General features: G+C 44.6%; 2 protein-coding genes across 3 annotated transcripts in view; both read right to left on the reverse strand.

Annotated features, from left to right (window-relative positions):
- Positions 1-1,231: 1,231 nt before the first annotated feature.
- Positions 1,232-4,097, reverse strand: rps14 (ribosomal protein S14). The gene is made up of 5 exons (XM_061055811.1): positions 4,001-4,097; positions 2,702-2,853; positions 2,177-2,338; positions 1,861-1,937; positions 1,232-1,340 (listed from the first exon to the last, which is right to left on the reverse strand). The coding sequence occupies exons 2-5, from the start codon at positions 2,848-2,850 to the stop codon at positions 1,273-1,275; spliced, it is 456 nt and encodes a 151-aa protein (XP_060911794.1). The 5' UTR covers positions 2,851-2,853; positions 4,001-4,097; the 3' UTR covers positions 1,232-1,272.
- A 2,814-nt stretch (positions 4,098-6,911) lies between these two features.
- camk2a (calcium/calmodulin-dependent protein kinase II alpha) overlaps positions 6,912-25,548 on the reverse strand; it is a 30,826-nt gene continuing 12,189 nt past the window's right edge. The window contains exons 4-18 of one of the 2 annotated variants that reach the window (XM_061055806.1): positions 24,076-24,130; positions 23,304-23,369; positions 23,122-23,194; positions 22,619-22,721; positions 22,437-22,520; positions 22,037-22,131; positions 21,748-21,870; positions 21,570-21,653; positions 21,177-21,219; positions 19,382-19,419; positions 18,291-18,339; positions 15,048-15,123; positions 14,781-14,875; positions 13,270-13,498; positions 6,912-11,812 (exon numbers count right to left, since the gene is read on the reverse strand). In XM_061055806.1, the coding sequence (XP_060911789.1) occupies positions 11,809-11,812; positions 13,270-13,498; positions 14,781-14,875; positions 15,048-15,123; positions 18,291-18,339; positions 19,382-19,419; positions 21,177-21,219; positions 21,570-21,653; positions 21,748-21,870; positions 22,037-22,131; positions 22,437-22,520; positions 22,619-22,721; positions 23,122-23,194; positions 23,304-23,369; positions 24,076-24,130 (1,217 nt within the window). In that variant the 3' untranslated portion in view covers positions 6,912-11,808. Of the gene's footprint in view, positions 11,813-13,252; positions 13,499-14,780; positions 14,876-15,047; positions 15,124-18,290; positions 18,340-19,381; positions 19,420-21,176; positions 21,220-21,569; positions 21,654-21,747; positions 21,871-22,036; positions 22,132-22,436; positions 22,521-22,618; positions 22,722-23,121; positions 23,195-23,303; positions 23,370-24,075; positions 24,131-25,548 lie in introns of both variants that reach the window. The other variant, XM_061055807.1, reaches the window with a different exon arrangement.

The following is a 25,548-nucleotide window of genomic DNA, read 5'->3' on the forward strand; positions in this document are numbered from 1 at the left end:
TTTCCAAGAGGGTGTTCACAAAAGGGGCGGAGTTAGCTTCATATAACCAATCACAAGCATAACTGTCAGCAGATCGTCATAACAAACTATATTAATAATATAAAGAGGTTTAAAACAAACACAGACACTAAAGTTACACAACTGCAGGAAAAAACAACTGGCAGAAAAAAGAAACACCAGAGAGTATCAATGTCCAAACTACAGATTATTGTATTTCAGTCCCATCGTTAAATAAACAGATAATAAACTGTTTTTTCTCTGAACTGGATGTGTATCTCTGACTCTTTCATGTGGAGAGTATAACAGTTTGAGAAGTTATATTTCAGCTCTGATGATAAACAAACAGAGCGGCATGGAGACATTAAACATTGATATGAAAATATCATTCGAAGATATTCATAATTTAACATCTTAAAACACAACTCAAAGGCTCCGCTGCTTTTTTTAGTCTCTGCTGAAGGATGAAGGATGATATCAGTTCAAAATAATAATTTACTTTACGGACTATGTTATTATACGGGACACATGAAGGCTCTCCATCAGCTCCCTCCACCACCAAGAGATCTGATTGGTCAGTGAGCAGAGACTTCCACAGGTTGATCTCTTATCTCCAACATAACCTGGAGCAGGTTTCGTGATCAGCACAAATTACCGTGGCGATATACCCAGGTAAGAAAGGAAGTGCTCCATTTTTTTTCCCGAAAGTACCTCCAATATTGATCCTAGTTTGAGCACGTTTCTGCTCGTGGAGCTTATTAGAAACATGCAGAGGCTTTTTAGGTCGGGTACAATCACTTCTATCTGAACCACTTCTCTTGCCCGCTTCCATCACTACAACACCTGTTGACCTGATAACTGCTCTCATATCTGACAAACCAAGGGGCGTCCAAAACGGCCGTGTTGGGGTGTCTTAAACCCGCCTACCTTCTCTGGTCCAAACAAATCCAGATCATTCAGGACCAGAATCTAAAGTTAGAAGGAGGACATACTGACTGCTGCATTGTTGTCAGAGAAGCCAGCACTTCAACATGTTTCCTTAATGTCTGATCATTTACCTCACTACACATCTTACTGATTGGTCCCTTAAGTATTGAAAACCCCTTTAAAATGTGTTTTAAACAGAAACGTGATTGAGCGATGAACTCTATTCTTCAAACTGTTAGCTTTAACAAGCGTCCTTCAGTGAACATCACTGAGGAAGAGAAACCAGACCACTTATTGAAGACAGACGGGAATTTAAACTGTTTATTTTGACAAAATCTTTGCTGCAGTTTACAGACGGCGACCACGACGACCACCCTTCCTCCTGGTTGAGTCTGACGGGATCGGAGTGACATCCTCTAGAGACACCAACGAAGAAGAAACAGAGAGGAAACAGTCAAAACAGGGTTACAGCACACTTTCTAAACCCTCAAAGAAACAAGACCTTTCCTCAAACTTCACAGACTTCTGTTTTCTAATACAATAATATTCTGCTGATAACTCCCTGAGGGTCACATGGACGAGGAAGAAACACAGATTTAGGTTTTCAGACATCTCAAAGTGTTTTATTCATTTAAGACCAACAAGTCGTTTTAAAGATTTGAATCTAAAGCGCTCCAGTTCAGTAAACATTTATTGGGAATTGTATCGTCCTACTTTTTAGCTTCACTTATGTTGTGGCGCCAAGCGTACCGCCCCAAGTCTAAAGGGTGCCTGCCTACCAGGAAGTTAGGGTATGCCTGGCCGTGGAAACGCAAACAAGATCAGGGTTTACCCGACCAATCCGTACTGAACCTCTATGGATGTTAATACTAATATACTGTTGCCACGGATGGTCAGGGTCAGACTGTGTGTGTGTGTGTGTATTTATTGACTCACCGATGCGTCCAATCTTCATGCCTGAACGAGCCAGAGCTCTGAGAGCAGACTGAGCTCCAGGACCAGGAGTCTTTGTCCTGAAACACAACCAGCACCAGGTTAATAATGATTCACTGTCAGTGCGAGGACTGTAATGATGCTAGCATTGTAAACTCTGATAACTGATTGTTACCATAACAACAAAAAACAGAAGACTCCTGCACCCCTCTAGATTGCACAAAAACATCTCCAACATGTTTGTAAACCCTGAACAGCAATCAGTATTTGCTGAGGTTGTTAAAATGTTCCACGCTCTTCGTGTGCGTGCGTGCATTACCTGTTGCCCCCGGTGGCCCTCAGCTTGATGTGCAGCGCCGTGATGCCGAGCTCTTTGCAGCGCTGAGCGACGTCCTGAGCAGCCAACATGGCGGCATACGGAGACGACTCGTCTCTGTCTGCCTTCACCTTCATCCCGCCGGTCACACGGCAGATCGTCTCCCTGGAAACACACAAGCCAATCAGAGAGTGGATACAAAAACACTTCCTGTGTGATGGAGCTCAGAGGAGCTTTAAATTTCAAGTTTCCTCATCGAGGCTTTTTTTATTTCATTTTTTCGCTGAAGCAGAAAATGTTCAAGAAATTCCATCAGAGTTCAGGGAAACATTTAGAAAAGCTGCAGCTCAAACATTTAGTGAATATCTTCATGAAGAGTCTGCTGACATGGTTTACAGACTGCCAGCAGATCATTAAGCACCTTCAGGAGAAGTTCTCTCTGAAGGAGCTCCTAAAGCAGTGCTGCATCTCCACACCGAGCAGCAGAATTGTGCGTTTAGGAGTGTGTTCTGTGTGTGTGTGACTTACTTTCCGGAGAGGTCAGTGACGTGGACGAAGGTGTCGTTGAAGGAGGCGAAGATGTGACAAACTCCAAACACGTTTTCTCCTTCAGCCACCTGAGGACCCAGACTGATGACCTGCTCCTCCTTCTTCTCTTTACCTTTACGAGGAGCCATCGTCTGAGGGAGAGAAGGAAGAAACCGTCAGAAGACGCAGAGATCAACATTTCTAATCCGCTCATCAGTATGAAGAGATCTTCTCCCTTACTGAATCTGTTTAGGGTTCTTCAGCTGCTGACGTTACTTCCTAAAATAACTATGTAAATCTGAGTGTTCGCCTGATTGCTGATGACACTTCACTGGTCAATTCACTCAAACCTCAACATCTAAACAAACACAATCAGTCAGCTGATCAACAGACAATATTCTTCTGTTCAACTATCCTAATGCATTCTCACACCAGGAGGCTAGAGGAGAAACTCTGGATGAAGTCAGAGTGAAACATCCAGCTGTTAAGAGATCCTGAAGCCTGTACCGTCTCTAAATCACTCACAGCAAAGTTTTCCTGACAGTGAGGAAACTCTCTTCTTCGTCTGTCAGGAGATTTCAACCCTCCTGTGAACAGTTCTCCCTCACAGACAAACAGCGGGCTAATGTTATCCTCAACTGCATTGCTGTCACACTGATGCGTTCACGGACCCCTTTATCACGAAGGTGAAACACCTCACACTTTGAAGAGAGTTCTGAAGAAACACTAAGCTGTCCGGTAATGGAACCACTGGTTTGAAATGGTCACATGGTGGCGAGCATAATAACAGACATGCTAACACTAACAGTGAATATTTTAATTTTAACATTAGTTATAGACTCATTTAATATTCATTCAACGTTAATGATCAGATTTCAAACTGAGGGAATATTCCAGCTATGCTATCATTAGCATGTTAGCTCTCACCTGCAGCGTAGCGTCTCCCAGATAGCTTTATTATTTACACATTTTATCTCTGATAGTCTGAACTTTTCAAAACGACACTTTAAACCACCGACAGCCTCCCCGGACTTTCATAAATCAATTATAGTCATCATTTAATGTATTTATCCCACTCCCGTACTCTCCACCCGGAGCCAAGATGGCGACATGATGCAGAAACTCCGACACAAACGCGGACAGTAAAACATCAAGAAGCGAGTTAAAGTTTCACACAGAGAAACAATTTCTCCTCCGACAGACACAAAATGCTTCACAGATTAACCAGAGACACTTTAAATCATCGGATGTTCACCTATTAATCAGATTAAATCAGATATAAATCCGAGGAGAACTCACCTCTGTGTGTCTCTGTATGAAGCACAAACTAGAAAGGAAAGAGTTTCCGCTTCCGGGGGCAAAGATGTGGAAATCCAGCGCGGGAAACAGCTGCTGCTGCCCCCGCGTGGTTATTAAAGTAAATACAGTCTTTTAAACGTTTTATTATTTATTTAAAGATGACGTGTTTAATTTAAACGATTATATAGCCTAAAAAACAACTTCTGAAGATTGTTTTCCATTTAAAGAACACAATAATTATTTTATGATTATTTAGTTGCTCTTAAATGTTCAAAGAATCTCTAATTAATCACGTTTTCTGTTTTCATCTCTGATGAGAAGAAAAAGTAAGTCAATTAAACTTAAAGAGATGGTATTGTGCTGCTGCATAATTCAGACCTTATATTAAATCTCTAATATATAAATATTATAGAGTCAGACCAAATGTTATAAATCAGTAAATATTCTAACTTATTGAAGAGTTAGCGTCTGATTAGATTTCCAGTGATGTTTAAAAACTCACCGTGTGAATCTCTCCTTCACGAGACGATTTGTTAAATCACAGAACGATTCGATCTGATTCAAACTGATTGTTGAATCCAACATATTCCTTTACTTTAAGGAAGTGATCAAATATAAGAACCAGTGCATCATTTCAAAATAAAATGCCCTCATGTTTATAACTTTTCAGAGAGACAGGAGAATACAGAGAATAAAACAGAACTTTATTCGTCCACAACGGAAAATTGTCTTTAGCTTCACAAGAACAAAAAGAGAAACATGATGACAAACAAGACAACATTCAAGAAACCAGAAGAGCGCCATCGACAACATCACATTTAAAATAATACAACATCATTTAGTCTAATAATAAGCCAGAGTTCTGGATCACACACCTATCACTTTGTTAATTAATAACAGTGTCCTGTTGAACTGTAACGGCTCCCCTGGGGTATCTTAGCTCAGGTTTGGCTCTATGTCTGTCGTTGTGTTTAATCAACATCAGGAAGATCAGACCTTACCTGTCAGAACATGCTACACAGCTCGTTTGTGATATCACACATCGACTATTGCAACTCTCTACTGGCAGGTCTTCCTACATGCACTATCAAACCTCTGCAGATGATACAAAATGCAACAGCACGACTGGTCTTCAACCTTCCTAAAAGAGCACATGTCACTCTGCTGTTCATCTCCTTACACTGGCTCCCAGTTACTGCTCGCATCAAATTTAAAACTCTGCTGCTCGCTTAAAAAACAGCGACAAAAACGGCTCCTCCTTACTTTAACTCTCTCATCCAGGTCTACACTCCCTCCCGCCCCCTACGCTCTGCCAATGAAAGGCGTCTGATCCAACCTTCACAACAGGGTCCTAAGTCTCTGACTAGACTCTTCTCCTCTGTTGCCCCCCGGTGGTGGAATGAACTTCCAAACTCCATTCGATCTGCAGAGTCCCTCTGCACCTTTAAGAAAAAGCTAAAGACCCAGCTCTTTCATAAATACCTACTAACTTAATGATGATGGTCTCCATATTATTGATGATGATGATGGTTGTGACGATTTTTGTTTGATAACGAAGACTTATAAGATGGTTTCTATACTGATTAGAGCTCTCAAGAACTGCCCTCAATGTTGTGCTTTGCCTCTGGTCACTTCCTGTCAGCACCTGTGTGTCCAATCAGACTCAAAGCTGATCGTTTGCTCTTACTGACATTGTTCCCTTTTTTTCTAGATCCTTGCTTGTGTTGTTCTTACTCTCTGATGTACGTCGCTTTGGATAAAAGCGTCTGCTAAGTGAATTGTAGAATTGTAATCACTTCTCTGTGAAGCGTACAGACGGACGGACTTCTGGAAAGGACTGTACGTCACTGCAGAGACTTCAGACGTTGATGTTTTCTCCTCGTGAGCCAACATATGCTAACTGATGAGCTCAGGTTACTTTCGTTAGAGGTTAAAGGTCAAACTCAAAGTCTTGTGAGTGTTAAGACGCTAAACACAGCATGCGGGACAGGAAGCGAAACCTCAGTTCGCTGGTTCATAACTTTGTGACCGGCCTACAGAGCGGCTCCATTTGTCCCGATCCAGGCGTCTGCAGACGGATTCGCACAGATTGCTTTATCTCCGCGCCTCTCTCATAAACACGTGTGAATCATCCCTCAGTCGTCAGCACACAGTTTTTTCCACCATGGAGATTTTGTGACATCACAAAATCACAGATTTCCTTATATGGTCATGTTGTTATAATGCTGAGTTCTCCGCTTGTCAGCTTCCAGAGAGCTGGCCAATCAGGAGAGATTGGGCTTTTAGAGGGAGGGGGGGTTCTTAAAGAGACAGACGCAACATTTTCACAGAAATGAAGGTGACATAAATCATGTTTTTAAACTGCTGGTTTAACGTCCCTTTGACTCTTTACTCAGCGTTATATCTGAGATAACGTACTGAACATCCTCATTGGTAGTGATATATGTTTTTATCTATAAATTATTTAAAGTATTGTATTGTGTCCTCTATACGACACACAGATATAAACTGTTACACGTTGTTGTGCATGTGATGTAATAATGTTTCTGTTACTGCTTTAAACAAGGACGCCATTACACCCTGGAATGGCAATGTTCCAATGTTTCCCAATGATTTTCCAGCCGTTATTATAGTTGAGTTGAAGGTTCATTGAAGTGAATTGATGGAGATGCAAAACATATCATTTCCAGTTAAATGTAGAACTGTAAATGTAGAACCGTATGTGCTCCCCCTACCTGGGCCTTCCCCTATATATACATCCCCCCCCCCCCATTCAGTGTCCCTAGTGTCCCTAATCTATAATTATATCGCATGCCAACGATAAACATAAAATGGCTACTACACAATCACAGCTCGCCGCTTCACGTTCAGGATCTCTCTGTGTGTTATCATGAACAGACCAATCAGACGCAGCATTTGATCACCTCCGTTTATTTACAGAAACACTTTAAACACGATGCAGAAGAAGAAATACTCCAAAAAACTACAAAAAAAAAAATAATTAAAAACACCCCGTCTCTCACACACACACTCACATACACACACACACACACACACACACACACACACACACACACACACACACACACACACGGTTACACACGGAGCATGCAGCTTCAGTTAATACAGAACAATATTTATCAAAGTAGAAAAGCTGAGTGAATGAACGAGCTGATTATTGGTTCTGCAGAGCGCCAACACGGAGACAGGAAACAGGAAACAGAGGAGAGCGTCTGGATTTATTCTGACAGAAATAAAAAGTCAAACGTTTTAATATCCAGAAGTGTAAACATGATTCTTAGTGTTGGATATCTGAGTCATGGATTATTTTTGTTTTGATTTCTGTTCGTGAAGAAAATCCCCCAAAAATCTGAGAGGAGCTTCAGACCAAAGTTCTGATTCAAACCTTCAAAATAAAGTTCGGGTTTTAAACAATGTTGATACCAAAGCTGATTGAAACTTCACATCAAATAAAAATATTTAAAAATAAATAACTAAATAATAAAAAGTCTGTGTTTTTGGCAGCATGGCTAGCTAATGTTAGCATGACTCCGCTCTGTTTATTCACACTATTACTATGACTATTTAAATTATATAAACAAAAACAAAGGCTTCAATTTAATATCTTTGTTTTCAGTCTGTTTTTTTTAATTCATTGAAGCCCAAAACTTGAACCCTGACACCTGGACAGCTTGTTAGCTTGCAGAAGAAGAGTTAGCAACATGTTTAAACATCAAGGAGCCCTGAAACAGTCTCATCAGTTCATCACTATTAGCATCCTGACCCACGCTATTAAACACAGATTAGCTCTTGTAGCTATGGATGATGCTAACCATGCTAACAGTTTCTGCAGGTCTGAAGCTCCTCCTCCTGTTTCCTGTCTCTCATTGCTGCAGTTTCAAACAGAGACTTCCACCTTGACGCTTTTAGCATCAAGTGAAAACATGAACTCGTCGGTCTGAGAGGACAATAAGAGAAATCCTGAATCGTCTCTTTGTTATTACAGACTGACATTCGACGGTTGGAAGTCGCTGATTTGCGTTGATGAGGATATATATAAAGCAGCCACACCCACTGAACATCTGGTAAAAACAGGGAAAACATCGTAGCATCGGTTTGTAGAATAAATCTGCTTAAGATGAATTCTTCAGTTTCAAGCATTAACACCAAATAGTTTAAAAAATGACATCTCAGATATTTGCAGGCAGCGTCTCAAAGACTTCCACCGACGATAAATCAAACTTTCAAGTGTCAGAAAAGGTTTAAGGTGAGTTTTAGAAAACACACAGAAGTCTACTGTAGAAAACAGCCATTCAGTCTGCAGCCGCCACTCGGCGTCCCGTCTGAGGTCACACTGAGTCACGCCCACGTTCACACATCAGAGCTGTGGCTTTTTCACAGCACACGTTTTTAGAGACGGTCAAGTTTAGGTGACGAGTGGAAACATGAGCGGGAACGTTACGGGAGCCCTTAGCAAACATGCAGCCGTACGTTTTATTTGAATCAGTTTTTCTGTGATCTGTTTTCTCGACTTGATCTCGTTCACCTAGGACATCAAAGCTGCTTCAACAGGATGACGTGTTCATTTTAGCCGTTTTTCTTGTGATCTCCAGAAATTGACTCGTTGTGACGGGAAAACGAGCTTGTTATCCCGAGATAACGAGAGAATTACGTTGTGATTTTAAGAAAACAAATGAAATTTACTCGCCATCACGGGAGTAAGCGAATGTTTAGTTTTTATTTATGACCTTTTAACGATATTTCAGTTGAATGATATTTCACTAGAACAAGTCATGCTGTCAGTGTTTCTAAGCCGGGGCGCCAAGGGCGCCAAGATGTCAAGTAAAATAAAGGCAACAGCGCCGTGGCGAACACATTCAGCGTTGCTAAGGGAACTCGTGTCACACGCTATACTGCATATCATACTAACAAAAATAAAGCCGGTAAAACACTATGTGGTCTCTACAGGGTGATTCACACGAGCGGAGCACTGGAGTCCAACACTAAAAAGCTTTAAATATACAAACGCGATATATCGAGAATAATAATCATAATAATCATAATAATATCGTCATCCTCGTAAGAATCTGATTGTACAAAGTTCTACATTCCCCTGACGGTAAAAAGCTGCTCAAAGCCTCTGAGACGAACACAAAGGGTCAAAAATCGCAGAATATCAAAGACGGCACTGCTGGTGTTTTGTTAGCTCGCGGCTAGCTCACAACACAGCTCCCAATGAGGAATGCTAACAAAGCTAACGAGAGCTGAGTCTCGTTAGCGAGAGCCAAGTCCCCAGAGAGCTGAAACCAAGATGGCAGCCGCGAACGCCAAAACGCAGCAGAGGCCGAAGCCGAAACACAAAACACAAATCGTGCATGCAGAGAATCACATCGTCTGTACAGAAAGTAAACACCATCACTGCAGAGAAAGAAGCTCTCCGTACAGAACCCTTTCACTACGCCGCCATGGCTCCAAAACCTCGTATCTCCAGGAAACCACCATTAAAACCTTTGAAAACAGCGACTCTGAATGAGCGGCTTCATCTCCGTGTCACATTCAAGAATGGAGGTTTAAATTTGAATCAGACTTAAGGCCTCGTGAAGATTAAAGAATAAAACAAACAGAGATATGAGGTTTCACACAGTGACCACACCGCCAACGGACCCACACAACGGGAACGCCAGAGTCACAGATCCGTCATACGGAGGCTCAGAGGAGACAAACACCTGCTTCACATCCAGCTGAATTTATTTATATCTTTACTTCTTCTTCTTACTTCTGTAAGAAAAGCTTGATCTTATTGGCTGATGATGCAACAAATTCCGTGCCATATTTTTTTATTTAAACCTTCAGGCTGAATGTATACTATAATTATTATCAAACTTTTGTCCCCTCTGGGTCTCCGTACAGATGAGATCACTACAGATGACGCTGAACTGAGCGCTGTCTGTTTTCGATTACATTTTTTTTTTAAACATTTTTTCTATATCTTTTCCATATTGGAGCCCATGAACCAGACAGACAGCTTGTTAAGGTACCTCGTTATGGCCCAGCTCGTTAAGACACCTGGCAGGTGGTCGGGCGGGGTTGCGGTCAGGTGGTGGTGGGGGTGTGGTGACTGTTGATGGAAGATCTCAGGTGAGCGAAAGATGGAAGATTGATGAGCTCTCTGAGCCCGATGGAAGCAGAGACGAGCGTCCAACAAACAAATGTTAACGTTCTGGACATTATTGGAATTGTAATTAAATATATAAATTAATTGATGATCTTTATTACGTTCTTCTGTTTTAAGATGTTGATGTTATTGATGGTGAGCTCAGTTTCTGACCCAAATATCTCCTCGTCACAACACATCTCTGGGCTGCCCTGGCTGTAACCAGGAGATAATGGGTCTCATTAAAACAATCAGTAACCATGACGACGGCTGACATTATGTACTACTATCCACTTCCAGGTGGAAACCTTGTATCTCCAGAGCACCTCTTTCTCCTTCCCCCGAGGAAAAAGGAAAAAAAGGACATTTTAATTATATTATAATATATTTTTTAATGGATCGTTTCCATGGACACATTTTTATAAACATTGAAACTATTTAGATAGTTATTGTTTATTTTGCATTACAATAGATTTAAATCTTAAAGCATGTTTTAATTATTTGACTTAATAATATTTAACTAATAATAATTAACTCAACAGTTCATATAAATGTCAGATTGATTCTTTATTCAGAGTTAATGAAGAATCCATCAGTTGATATATTTTTTTTCAAGTTTTGTCTTTTTAATGGGGGCGTGTCTCCTGTCAATCAACCTGAAACAGAAAGTGAGATAAGCTGGAGATATGAGGTTTCCACACAGTATAGAGCGCCACAGGAATGATTCCTAAAACCCAGAAGTAAGTTAGCATTTGAGCGCCATGGGGTCTAACGTCTAAAAGTCAATGGGAATTATGAATGGGTTTGTGGTTAGACGCCTGAAATAAAGTCTGTGGTTAACACAAGCTTAAAAGATGTTGGAGTTTTGTTAGACCACATAAACAGTTAGGTTAGGTAATACCCCCACTTGTGAATTTGAAGTTTTTATGCGTCCTTAAAAAAGCGGTTGCTAACAAGTGGCTAAATGAGACTACAGTGGTTGTCGGGGACATTAAACGTCATCACGCCGGACACAAACGCCAGGAACTCTCTCACTAGTCTGTGATGTCTCCTGCGGGTTTAATCTTTGGGTTAAGGCAAATATTAAATCATTTATTAAGCTATGCGGATTAGTTTATAATAGTAGTTATACGACCGTAGTGTAGCTATAGCATAACGTTAGCTTTTTACTTCTGTCGGCCACATTAACGCTTCAAACTAAATAAAAATGGTGTTCAATTGTGAAGGTTATCCTGCTGAACAAAACGCCTACGCATCAGAAAAGTGTGTTAGCCACAGAGCTTATTTTCTGCAATGATCCAAAATCCAATGCAAAAATCCCATAGGCAAATTCTCGTTAGACCCTATGGCGATGCTACTTCCGGGTTGGCCTACAAAAATACGTCATATGGTTTGTTCTCTATTACAATCTCTGTTGTGCAGCTGATTGGCTAATTATGAGGTGGGAGCGTGACTGAAGTCCAGATGAGCTGATAGGAGGAAGCTGGTTGGTTGGTAGTGCAGTTCACGGCTTTCTGTCCCCGCCCTCTTCATGTTCTATCTTGTTTTTCTCAAACTAAATCCACAATGGTTGGTTTCAGATGCCTGGCCTGCTGTCAATCAATCAGTTGTCAAGGCGACAGATGAACCATCGAAGAGCTGCCCACACCGGTAGTTAACTAGAACAAAAAAAAAATTAGACCTGTGACTTGTTATAAACTGACCTGTTACCTGTTATAAACTGACCTGTTACCTGTTATAAACTGACCTGTGACTTGTTATAAAGAGACCTGTGACTTGTTATAAACTGACCTGTTACCTGTTATAAACTGACCTGTTACCTGTTATAAACTGACCTGTTACCTGTTATAAACTGACCTGTGACTTGTTATAAAGAGACCTGTGACTTGTTATAAACTGACCTGTTACCTGTTATAAACTGACCTGTTACCTGTTATACACTGACCTGTGACTTGTTATAAAGAGACCTGTGACTTGTTATAAAGAGACCTGTTACCTGTAATAAACTGACCTGTGACATGTTATAAACTGACCTGTGACATGTTATAAACTGACCTGTTACCTGTTATAAACTGACCTGTGACATGTTATAAACTGACCTGTGACTTGTTCTAAACTGACCTCTGATCTGTTATACACTGACCTGTGACTTGTTATACAGAGACCTGTGACATGTTATAAACTGACCTGTTACCTGTTATACACTGACCTGTGACCTGTTATAAAGAGACCTGTGACATGTTATAAACTGACCTGTGACCTGTTATAAACTGACCTGTGACCTGTTATTTAACTGACCTGTGACCTGTTATAAACTGACCTGTGACTTGTTATAAACTGACCTGTGATTTGTTATAAACTGACCTGTGATCTGTTATACACTGACCTGTGACTTGTTATAAAGAGACCTGTGACATGTTATAAACTGACCTGTGATCTGTTATACACTGACCTGTGACTTGTTATAAAGAGACCTGTGACATGTTATAAAGAAACCTGTGACATGTTATAAACTGACCTGTGACCTGTTATAAACTGACCTGTTACCTGTAATAAACTGACCTGTGATATGTTATAAACTGACCTGTGACATGTTATAAACTGACCTGTTACCTGTTATAAACTGACCTGTGACATGTTATAAACTGACCTGTGATCTGTTATACACTGACCTGTGACTTGTTATAAAGAGACCTGTGACCTGTTATAAACTGACCTGTGATCTGTTATACACTGACCTGTGACTTGTTATAAAGAGACCTGTGACATGTTATAAAGAAACCTGTGACATGTTATAAACTGACCTGTGATCTGTTATAAACTGACCTGTGACATGTTATAAACTGACCTGTGATCTGTTATAAACTGACCTGTGACCTGTTATAAACTGACCTGTGACCTGTTATAAACTGACCTGTGACATGTTATAAACTGACCTGTGACCTGTTATAAACTGACCTGTGACCTGTTATTTAACTGACCTGTGACCTGTTATAAACTGACCTGTGACTTGTTATAAACTGACCTGTGATCTGTTATAAATTGACCTGTGACTTGTCAGGAACTGACCTGGGACCTGTGACTTGTTGTGAACTGACCTGTGAACTGCTCTTACTTGCTGAGCGTGGAGGCAGAGCCTGAGCGGTGGAAATGGACGATCTGCCACTTGCCGTCGCGCCGATGCCACACCCTGGTCTCCTCTGATTGGGCGGTGCGTGGTGTGCCATTGGCATCGATATACTGAGTGACTCTGATGTAGGCGATGCAGGCGGCCTCTTCTCCAACAAGGTGGATGTGCGGGTTCAGGATGGTGGTATGGACAGGTTTACTGTTCTTTGACCACACTAAGGGGACAGAGAGACGTTACCTGTACATGTAGGACAGCTGAGACAACAGGGACTACCAACATGGCATCACACAGCCGGGACAACAGGGACTACCAACATGGCATCACACAGCCGGGACAACAGGGACTACCAACATGGCCTCACACAGCTGGGAAAACAGGGACTACCAACATGGCCTCACACAGCCGGGACAACAGGGACTACCAACATGGCCTCACACTGCCGGGACAACAGGGACTACCAACATGGCATCACACGGCCGGGACAACAGGGACTACCAACATGGCCTCACACTGCCGGGACAACAGGGACTACCAACATGGCATCACACGGCCGGGACAACAGGGACTACCAACATGGCATCACACGGCCGGAACAACAGGGACTACCAACATGGCATCACACAGCCGGGACAACAGGGACTACCAACATGGAATCACACAGCCGGGACAACAGGGACTACCAACATGGAATCACACAGCCGGGACAACAGGGACTACCAACATGGTCTCACACAGCCGGGACAACAGGGACTACCAACATGGTCTCACACAGCCGGGACAACAGGGACTACTGCTGTGTTCCATTTACTTTGGAACTCAGATCTCAGACCTGGGAATGACGTCACACCCGAGTTGACTGTGTTCCAGTTGCAAGTCGGACAAGCAGTATGGACACCTCCTGTAGTACCTTTGTTTTGTTGTTTGACAACATGTCCACAGATAGAACTAACACGATACTATCGGTGTGATTGATTTAATCACAAAAAAAGGACTATGCTGCTGATATACGTTATGGTTGATGCATGAAGCAGCCATGTTGGATTTTAACTCGGGCTACTGAATGTTCTCCGAGTTCCAGAGTCAGATTCCAACTTCAGGGGGGCATTCCTGATGACGTATCAGACTGGCAATTCAGACTATTTAAATTCTGAGGTCAAATGGAACGCAGCAATGTTCACAGACTGCCGGGACAACAGGGACTACAAACATGGGTGCAGACAGATGGCACGACATGGACTTCAAACACAGCTGTACTGCTCAGACCACAGGGACTACTAACATGGTCTCAGACAGCCAGGACAGCAAGGACTACAAATAGGCTGACCTAACCCTAACCCTGGTACCACAGGGACTACAAAAATGGCCTCAGATAGCCAGGACAACTGGGACTACAAACATGAATGCAGTCAGCAGTTATAATAGGGACTACTACAAACATGGCCACAGACAGCTCAATAACAACAAAAAAAACAATCAGGACGTGATATTCCACTCACAGTTTTCAAAATAAAAGCGATGGAAGTCAAGGCCTTCGACCAGATTGCCCAACGCCTCGGGCTCGAATGCTGTCACTGCCGGGTCACACATCTTCCTGTGGGTGGAGTCACACTTTCACAATAAGAGTGAGACTGAAAATATAATGGTATTTGATTATGTTTGTGTGTGTCTGTATGTGTGTTTGTGTATGTGTGTTAGTGAGAGTCTGTGTGTGTGTGTGTGTGAGAGAGAGAGTGTGTGTGTGTGTGTTTGTGTGTGTTACATACGTGTAGCTCTCAAAGTCTCCGTTGCTGATCGCCTCGATAAGCTGCTCCGTGACTTTAATGATGTCCTGCTTCCTCACTGACATTTGAAAATAATAATAATAATAATAAAACACATTAAATAAAATAAGGCAGGTTGTTGTTTTAACATCTGTTGAATAAAATCTTGTTACAGGAAGTTCAGTCTCCCCCTGTTGTCTCCCCCTGGTGTCTCCCCCTGGTGTCTCCTCCTGGTGTCTCCCCCTGATGTCTCCCTCTTTCCCCTTGGTGTCTCCCCCTGATGTCTCCCCCTGGTGTCTCCTCCTGGTGTCTCCCCCTGATGTCTCCCCCTGATGTCTCCCTCTTTCCCCTTGGTGTCTCCCCCTGATGTCTCCTCCTGGTGTCTCCCTCTTTCCCCCTGATGTCTCCCCCTGATGTCTCCCCCTGGTATCTCCCCCTGGTGTCTCCCTCTTTCCCCCTGATGTCTCCCCCTGAGGTCTCCCCCTGGTGTCTCCTCCTGGTGTCTCCCTCTTTCCCCTTGGTGTCTCCCCTTGGTGTCTCCCTCTTTCCCCCTGATGTCTCCCCCTGGTGTCTCCTCCTGGTGTCTCCCTCTTTCCCCCTGATGTCTCCCCCTGGTGTCTCCCTCTTTCCCCTTGGTATCTCCACCTGAGGTCTCCCCCTGGTGTCACGCCCTGGTGTCTCCCTCCTTCCCCCTGATGTCTCCGCCTGGTGTCTCCCTCTTTACTCCTGATGTCTCCCCCTGGTGTCTCCCCCTGATGTCTCCTCCTGGTGTCTCCCTCTTTCCCCCTGGTGTCTCCCCCTGGTGTCACGCCCTGGTGTCTCCCTCTTTCCCCCTGGTATCTCCCCCTGGTGTCTCCCTCTTTCCCCCTGATGTCTCCCCCTGAGGTCTCCCCCTGGTGTCTCCTCCTGGTGTCTCCCTCTTTCCCCTTGGTGTCTCCCCTTGGTGTCTCCCTCTTTCCCCCTGATGTCTCCCCCTGGTGTCTCCTCCTGGTGTCTCCCTCTTTCCCCCTGATGTCTCCCCCTGGTGTCTCCCTCTTTCCCCTTGGTATCTCCACCTGAGGTCTCCCCCTGGTGTCACGCCCTGGTGTCTCCCTCCTTCCCCCTGATGTCTCCGCCTGGTGTCTCCCTCTTTACTCCTGATGTCTCCCCCTGGTGTCTCCCCCTGATGTCTCCTCCTGGTGTCTCCCTCTTTCCCCCTGGTGTCTCCCCCTGGTGTCACGCCCTGGTGTCTCCCTCTTTCCCCCTGATGTCTCCTCCTGGTATCTCCCTCTTTCCCCCTGATGTCTCCCCCTGGTGTCTCCCCCTGATGTCTCCTCCTGTGTCTCCCTCTTTCCCCCTGATGTCTCCCCCTGGTGTCTCCCCCTGATGTCTCCTCCTGGTGTCTCCCTCTTTCCCCCTGGTGTCTCCCCCTGGTGTCTCCCTCTTTCCCCTTGATGTCTCCCCCTGGTGTCTCCCTCTTTCCCCTTGGTATCTCCACCTCATGTCTCCCCCTGGTGTCTCCCGCTTTCCCCTTGATGTCTCCCCCTGGTGTCTCCTCCTGGTGTCTCCCTCTTTCCCCCTGATGTCTCCCCCTGGTGTCTCCTCCTGGTGTCTCCCTCTTTCCCCCTGATGTCTCCCTCTTTCCCCTTGATATCTCCCCCTGAGGTCTCCCCCTGGTGTCTCCCTCTTTCCCCCTGATGTCTCCTCCTGGTGTCTCCCTCTTTACCCCTGATGTCTCCCCCTGGTGTCTCCCCCTGATGTCTCCTCCTGGTGTCTCCCTCTTTCTCCCTGGTGTCTCCCCTGGTGTCTCCCCCTGATGTCTCCTCCTGTGTCTCCCTCTTTCCCCCTGATGTCTCCCCCTGGTGTCTCCCCCTGATGTCTCCTCCTGGTGTCTCCCTCTTTCCCCCTGGTGTCTCCCCCTGGTGTCTCCCTCTTTCCCCTTGATGTCTCCCCCTGGTGTCTCCCTCTTTCCCCTTGGTATCTCCACCTGATGTCTCCCTCTTTCCCCTTGATGTCTCCCCCTGGTGTCTCTTCCTGGTGTCTCCCTCTTTCCCCCTGATGTCTCCCCCTGGTGTCTCCTCCTGGTGTCTCCCTCTTTCCCCCTGATGTCTCCCCCTGATGTCTCCCTCTTTCCCCTTGGTATCTCCCCCTGAGGTCTCCCCCTGGTGTCTCCCTCTTTCCCCCTGATGTCTCCTCCTGGTGTCTCCCTCTTTCTCCCTGGTGTCTCCCCCTGGTGTCACGCCCTGGTGTCTCCCTCTTTCCCCCTGATGTCTCCTCCTGGTGTCTCCCTCTTTCCCCCGATGTCTCCCCCTGGTGTCTCCCCCTGATGTCTCCTCCTGGTGTCTCCCTCTTTCCCCCTGGTGTCTCCCCCTGGTGTCTCCCTCTTTCCCCTTGATGTCTCCCCCTGGTGTCTCCCTCTTTCCTCTTGGTATCTCCACCTAATATCTCCCCCTGGTGTCTCCCTCGTTCCCCCTGATGTCTCCCCTTGGTGTCTCTCTCTTTCCCCTTGATGTCTCCCCCTGGTGTCTCCCTCTTTCCCCTTGATGTCTCCCCCTGGTGTCTCCCTCTTTCCCCTTGGTATCTCCACCTGGTGTCTCCCCCTGGTGTCTCCCTCTTTCGCCTTGATGTCTCCCCCTGATGTCTCCCCCTGGTGTCTCCCCCTGATGTCTCCCCCTGGTGGATTTCCCTGGTATCTCCCCCTGATGTCTCCCCCTGGTGTCTCCCCCTGATGTCTCCCCCTGATGTCTCCCCCTGGTGGATTTCCCTGGTATCTCCCCCTGATGTCTCCCCCTGATGTCTCCCCCTGGTGTCTCCCCCTGATGTCTCCCCCTGGTGGATTTCCCTGGTATCTCCCCCTGGTGTCTCCCTCTTTCCCCTTGATGTCTCCCCCTGGTGTCTCCCTCTTTCCCCTTGGTATCTCCACCTGGTGTCTCCCCCTGGTGTCTCCCTCTTTCGCATTGATGTCTCCCCCTGATGTCTCCCCCTGGTGTCTCCCCCTGATTTCTCCCCCTGGTGGATTTCCCTGGTATCTCCCCCTGATGTCTCCCCCTGATGTCTCCCCCTGATGTCTCCCCCTGGTACTGCGGCTGTGAGTGACAGCTCTCTGTGGGTCTCTCTCTGTACAGGTAAGCGTGTCGTTCTGCTGTTTTGAATGTGTTTTTAAAAGTGAAGCCAAAACAGAGATCACATTCACACAGCTGAAGTTTCTTTATGTCTTTGTTCATCTGTCAATCAATGTAAATAATGTGTGTGTGTGTGTGTGTGTACCTCGGGTGTCTTCGTCCTCAATGGTGGTGTTTGTGCTCTCAGATGACTCCTACACAAAAACAAAAGCATGATCATCTTATTCTGTGTCTCTGATGATTCAGAGCGTCTTCTTCTTCTCCTGCTGAACAAACACACTCCCTGATCCTCTGACAGCTCCATCACCTTCATGTGATGATGATGATGATGATGATGTCATACTGGATATGATGTCACAGCTCCACACCTACATCATAAAAGCCAACTGTGAACCTGTCATCAGGATCACAGAGGTCAGTTTGGACAGTTTCAGGGTTTGACTTTGTTCAAGGATTGTGTGTGTCCCCGCATAGTGTTCATATCAATCTGACTGTGTTTGGGTCCGATCTAAGGTCCAGTCTACCACGTGGTTTCAGACAATACAATCTCAGATAGTTTAATAATGTAGTGTCCTATATACGGTGGCGGGTAGGTGCAAGGCTGGGCAACAGCTGAAACGACGTACAGTCAGAAAAACGTGCAGCATATTCAGAAACGATGAACATTTTAACTAAAAACTTTTAAAACAACTGAAACGTCTGAAACGTGCTGCTAGAGAACCAAACGCGCTGCAGATACAGAAACAAGTGAAAAACAAACATTCAGAAACAAGAGCTAAAAGACAAACGCTGCAAGTTCAGCCTTTTAAACAGAAGTACTCCAGGCCTGTAGGGGGCGCTCTGCGGGACGGTTCAGATACGGGAGAGAGTGACGGATACTGGATGTAGACACTGGGGACGATACAGCCGAGTGGCGTTCTGTCACATGATGTGAAAATGGCGTCCGTGAGGTCGTTATTCTGACTGATACTGAACACGTGAGCCTCGTCCCTGAAGTGTCAGATTTAGTTTCTGTTTAAATCTAGTTTATTTATGTTATTCCTATCATGTTGAGCTAAATGCTAATAACAGCAAGCTAACATGCTAATCATAACACATGATAACGTACTGATGTTCAGCAGGTATAATGTTTAGCATGTTTAGCATGTTAGGATGCAAGTGCGCGCTAAGTAGCAGTAAACAAAGCACGTCAGAGGCTGATGGGAATTTAAATAATAATAATAATAACATGGTTACCTTGACGCCGTCAGCCTTCTTGTTCCCGCTCTTTCCACCTGAACGAGGGATGAGGAGGAAGAGAAAGAGAAGCAGCAGAGTGAGAAAGAAAGGAACAAACGCAGAAAGGAGGAGCGACGGCATCGTGCCGACAACCTTGCAGACCTCAGAGCTCTGTGGCAACCACGCTTTACTGCCCAGATACAAGATGGACAGGAGACTGTTCAGAGGAGGTCAAACCACAGAGTGAATAGTACCAAGGCAAGAAAACAAAGAGAGATAGAGAGAATAAACAAAGGAAGAAGAAGAAAAGAAGAAGATGAACAGGAAGTAAAACGTGCCAAAGTAAAGAGAGAAGTTGGTTTTTCAGTCTGTCTGTCTGTCTGTCTGTCTGTCTGTCTGTGTGCAGAGACTGACAGAGAGTCTTAGCAGACCTGCAGCAGTGAAACAGGCAGACAGGTGGGGGTGGCGTGGGACGGGGTGGGGTGGGCGGGGTCAGTCAGAGGGTGGAGGTTAAATTTAGTCAAAGCTGCTGATAGTTGAAGAGCAGAAAGTCAGAAACACATTCCTGCTGACAGACAGATGAGGCCCAGGGGCCACAGAGCAGAGATAACACACACACACACACACACACACACACACACACACACACACACACACACACACACACACAGGCTCAGGTTGTTATTGAGACCTTTTTGTTATTAACCACAAACAGCTGTGACATCACTCTCTACACACACACCAGGCTACATTCATAAAAACACAGATCAGACCTCACAGGATTCAGGAGCTGATGATCTGCTGCTACTGCTAATTTTATAAATTATTATATTTTCTGTTGTTTAAGTTTCTGTTAACATCCAAACATTGCTCTTACACGGGCAGATGGATCAGACAGCCTGATTGAGAGTATAGCGCCCCCTGTATATAGAGATTATTGAATAACGAGACAAAATGTCCGTCTCTGCTCTCCTGGAAGCTGATGGTTCTGTTGTTTTTATAACACCGGTGTAACGTTTTAAAAAGTGACCGTGTTAACTGGTTCCTTTGAGCGTAATGCGTCTGTGGTCGTCGTGGTTACAACAGATGTTAAAGACAGAAAGTGTTCTTACGAATGATGCTTTGTCAAGTTTTTTTATTGTAACGTCAAAAACACAAATCATATATGACTGTAACCATGACAACCATGGACGCATTTAGCTGAAACTCACAAGTTAACACGGTCGCTCTTTAAACAGCCACACCGGTGAATGTTAGCTTCAGTTATTTAATGACGACAATGATTGTGAGGCAGCAGTAGATCAGCAACTCCTGTTTGTAATCAGTAATTTGGTGTGTTTATGTGTGTGTGTGTGTGTGTGTGTGTGTGTGTGTGTGGGTATGTGTGTGTGGGTATGTGTGTGTGTATGTGTGTGTGTGTGTGGGTATGTGTGTGTGTGTGTGTGTATGTGTGTGTGTGTGTGTGTGTGTGTGTGTGTGTGTGTGTGTGTGTGTCTCTCTCTCGGTGGTTTCCATGCTATCTATAGATAGCATGGAAACCACCGAGAGAGAGACACACACACACACCCACACACACACACACACACACACACACACACACACACACACACACACACAAACACACATACATACATAGTGTTAACCTGTAAATTGTGTGTAAGCTGGCAGCTGATTGGTTGATCTCTGACAGTTTAACCCTTTGCTACTGTAGGTCAAAAGTCAACCCAGACCGATCACATGAGGCTCTGAGGACCAATTAGAAGCCTGGAGTCAGTTGGTAACAGGTGAACACATGACCTGTGTGCTGTCTCACCTGAGAAGTTTCTGGTGGCCAACATGGTGGTGAGGATGGCTCCCTGAAGGAAAGAAAACAAGGACATGAGGATGGAAAGGATTTAGTGATTTTATAAAATAAAAAAATAGTATAACTTCTGACTGATATATAGAATATAGATTTGATTATTATTGACCTGTCAATCACAGGTAGCCCCGCCCTAACCCCTCCCCACTTCCTGGTCTCTGTGACTCTAATTGGACCATAATTTACTAAATTAACATCACGCTGTGTTGAAGAAGACTAAACTACAAACTAAGATGAGGAAATAAATCAGCTCTACTTCTGTGAGACTGATTTATGCCCCCTGCTGGTCATTAGAGAGAAGGCAGATTTAAGACACTTCTGTTCTGGCGTTGACCTATGACCGACCTTCAGTTTCCTCCTGGCGTTGAACTTCTTCAGACACTCGACCGTCTCCTGTCTGTGCATACAGGACGCCACCGTGGAGCGATGCTGGAGGAATATCATCATCATCATCATCATCATCATCAAATGTATATCATGGTGAATATAAATATATGATAGAGCAGAGTGGGCGGAGCCTCACAGAGATCCATGGGTGTTTAAGTGCTTCGGCCGCTGTGATCCGTTTGGACGGATTGATGGTCAACATCTTATTAATGAGATCTTTGGCTTCAGGAGTCACCGTGTCCCACTCAGGAGAGGGAAACTACGAGAAGGAGGAGGAGGAAGCGGAGGAAGTGGGAGGGGGGAAGGACAAGAACAGAAAAGGAGGAAATAAGGCAACAGAGGAGGTAAGTAAAGGAGAAAGTCAAAGCCCGCCCCCAAACCCATCCTGACCAATGACTGAACTCTGTCTGAGTCATGTGACCTACATCATAAGCTCCGGCTTTGATCTGCTGGTAGAGACGATGTTGATCTTCATCCCAGAATGGAGGATAACCAACGAGGAGGATGTACAGGATCACACCTGAGAGACAGAGAGAGAGAGACACACACACCTGAGAGAGAGAGAGAAAGAGAGAGAGATGCGCACACACCTGAGAGAGAGAGAGAGACACACACCTGCGAGAGAGAGACACGCACACCTGAGAGAGTGAGAGACACCTTAGAGCGAGACACACCTGACAGAGAGAGAGAGAGACACACACACATAAGAGAGAGAGAGAGACATGAGAGAGAGGGACACACACCTTAGACAGGAGACAAGGACACGAGAAAGGATAGGAAACAAGTAAACGAGGTAGGACAGAGGAGAGCAGAGTAGAATCTGACCACAGGCCCAGAGGTCGACAGCTTTCCCGTACGGATCCTTCCTCAGAACTTCCGGAGAGAGATAACCTGGAGTCCCAGCGAAGCCTGCATATACACACACACACACACAACAAGTATGAAGCATTACACACACAGAAACACACACACAAAGTGTGTAGCAGCAGCATCAGTATCTGTCTCACCAAACCACGCCTGCTGGTCTCCCTCCACCTCAATGGCGAGTCCAAAGTCTGCCAGTTTCACCGCCGCTCCTTTAGACTTAGATGCTAGCAGCAGGTTCTCAGGCTGCAGACACAGAGGATACGCTAAGATGCTAACTCTGCTCATTGGTTTACATCAGAGATGCTAACATGCTAACTCTGCTCATTGGTTTACATCAGAGATGCTAACATGCTAACTCTGCTCATTGGTTTACATCAGAGATGCTAACATGCTAACCACTCTCATTTGTTTACAAAGTAGATGCTAACATGCTTACTCTGCTCATTGGTTTACAAAGTAGACGCTAACATGCTAACTCTGCTCATTGGTTTACATAGGAGACGCTAATATGCATTGGTTTACATAGGAGACGCTAACAATGCTAACAGCTGTCCTTTCTTTTCCGCAGGTCAGTGTTATCACTGCAGCCAGGTGAGAGAGTAATCTACCTGACAGGTAATCATGTCATCATACAGACAGGTACCTTCAGGTCTCTGTGGACCACGCCCATCTGATGACAGTGAAGCACCGCCTCCAGAATCTGCTGGATACAATGACTGTGGACCCAGAGGTCAGAGGTTAGAGTCAGGTGTGTATCTTTGTGTGTGTGTGTGTGTGTGTGTGTGCGTATGTGTGTATGTGTGTATGTGTGTTTTTGTGTGTTACCTGGCGTCAGCTTCACTGTAATATTCTCTGGCTACAATATCTTCAAATAACTCTCCACCTGTTACTCTGCACACACAGAAAAAAACCTTTATATGTATTTACAAACAACAGTTTAAAGACAAAAACAAAACTAAATAATGAACTTATTTTAATTCTCAAATCACAAATGATGAAATAACGTTATTATGGTTTTACGTTCTTATGGTTGACAATGACGGAGTTCTTTCAATGATTCTTTCAAGTTTGAATGAGTGAATAGCCCTGTTCAGCCCGCCGTTTCAAGCCGCCATCTCCCCCCCCCCCCCCCCCCCCCCCCCCCCCGTTGACTTTTCACCTTTTCGTGGAAGCGTAATGCGAGGAGGAAGTGACCCCCCCCCCCGTACCGTCTTCAGAGGTAGCAACTGAGGAGAGACGGGATCAGCTGAGCCGAACAGAACAGAGCTGTGTGTGTGTGTGCATGTCTGACTGTGTGTATATGTGGAGCTCCTGCCGTGCCGTGCTTCCTCAACACCAAAATACAATGTGAACTCACAGACTGGGACGCCAATATTACACCGTCACAGAATCAGTATGAACATACAAAGACGTGATGACTGCTGAGCTTAGTTACGGCACTTTAACAAAAATATCACAACATGTCACAATACAACATAAAAGAACGTGACAGGTGTCTGGATTTACTAAAGAAATTACCTCAAAGCATTTTCTCCTCCATGATGACATCACGCACACTCACATAAAAACAAGCTGTTATAACGAAAGAAGCACTCACAGGTCAAAGATGAGGTAATGATGAAGCTCCTCTGAAATACTGTCATGGAGCCGGACTGAAACAGAGACAAAGAGGAGCATTAATAAAGTTGATTTGTGATTTTATAAAGTCTGAATAAATATATCTGTATTAGATCAGCTCACTTATATAAGGACCTTTATCCATTTAAGCTGTTTTTAAAGATATTTCAGCCGAGCACGGTTTAATTTTCAGACCATAAAATAACCATCACAGCTGAACAAATAAGATGCAGTCATCATAATGCAGGTTACGAGTACTGATCAGGTATACACAGAGATGAAGAACCAGGTTTTTCTGTGTGCAGGTAAAGACCAGATCCTGAAGATGATCAGAACCAGGATCAGACTCAGAACAGGGACACTCAAGTCCGTGTAGGTACAGTCTGATAATACTGTGTACAGTGTGGTATTTGTGTACTTCACAGTTTAGTATGTGTGTACTTCAGTGTGGTATGTGTACTTCACAGTGTAGTATGTGTGTACATCACAGTGTGGTATGTGTGTACTTCACAGTGTAGTATGTGTGTACTTCACAGTTTAGTATGTGTGTACTTCAGTGTGGTATGTGTACTTCACAATGTGGTATGTGTGTACTTCACAGTGTGGAATGTTTACTTCACAGTGTAATATGTGTGTACTTCACAGTGTAGTATGTGTGTACTTCACAGTGTGGAATGTGTACTTCACAGTGTGGTATGTGTGTACTTCACAGTGTAGTATGTGTGTACTTCACAGTGTGGAATGTGTACTTCACAGTGTGGTATGTGTGTACTTCAGTGTGGTATGTGTACTTCACAGTGTAGTATGTGTGTACTTCACAGTGTGGAATGTGTACTTCACAATGTGGTATGTGTGTACTTCACAGTGTGGAATGTGTACTTCACAGTGTAATATGTGTGTACTTCACAGTGTAGTATGTGTGTACTTCACAGTGTGGAATGTGTACTTCACAGTGTGGTATGTGTGTACTTCACAGTGTAGTATGTGTGTACTTCACAGTGTGGAATGTGTACTTCACAGTGTGGTATGTGTGTACTTCAGTGTGGTATGTGTACTTCACAGTGTAGTATGTGTGTACATCACAGTGTGGTATGTGTGTACTTCACAGTGTAGTATGTGTGTACTTCACAGTGTGGTATGTGTGTACTTCAGTGTGGTATGTGTACTTCACAGTGTAGTATGTGTGTACTTCACAGTGTGGAATGTGTACTTCACAATGTGGTATGTGTGTACTTCACAGTGTGGAATGTGTACTTCACAGTGTAATATGTGTGTACTTCACAGTGTAGTATGTGTGTACTTCACAGTGTGGAATGTGTACTTCACAGTGTGGTATGTGTGTACTTCACAGTGTAGTATGTGTGTACTTCACAGTGTGGAATGTGTACTTCACAGTGTGGTATGTGTGTACTTCAGTGTGGTATGTGTACTTCACAGTGTAGTATGTGTGTAC

Source organism: Labrus mixtus, chromosome 14 (assembly GCF_963584025.1).
Source record: "Labrus mixtus chromosome 14, fLabMix1.1, whole genome shotgun sequence".
Taxonomy (NCBI): domain Eukaryota; kingdom Metazoa; phylum Chordata; class Actinopteri; order Labriformes; family Labridae; genus Labrus; species Labrus mixtus.

What these genes read in the sequence shown, in the direction of transcription:
- rps14 (XM_061055811.1), bottom strand. Translation starts at nt 2,850, where the DNA reads ATGGCTCCTCGTAAAGGTAAAGAGAAGAAGGAGGAGCAGGTCATCAGT. An exon ending in AGGGCCACCGGGGGCAACAG is followed by an intron (nt 1,938 to 2,176) that starts GTAATGCACGCA and finishes GTTGTGTTTCAG; the next exon opens with GACAAAGACTCCTGGTCCTG. An exon ending in CATGAAGATTGGACGCATCG is followed by an intron (nt 1,341 to 1,860) that starts GTGAGTCAATAA and finishes TGGTGTCTCTAG; the next exon opens with AGGATGTCACTCCGATCCCG.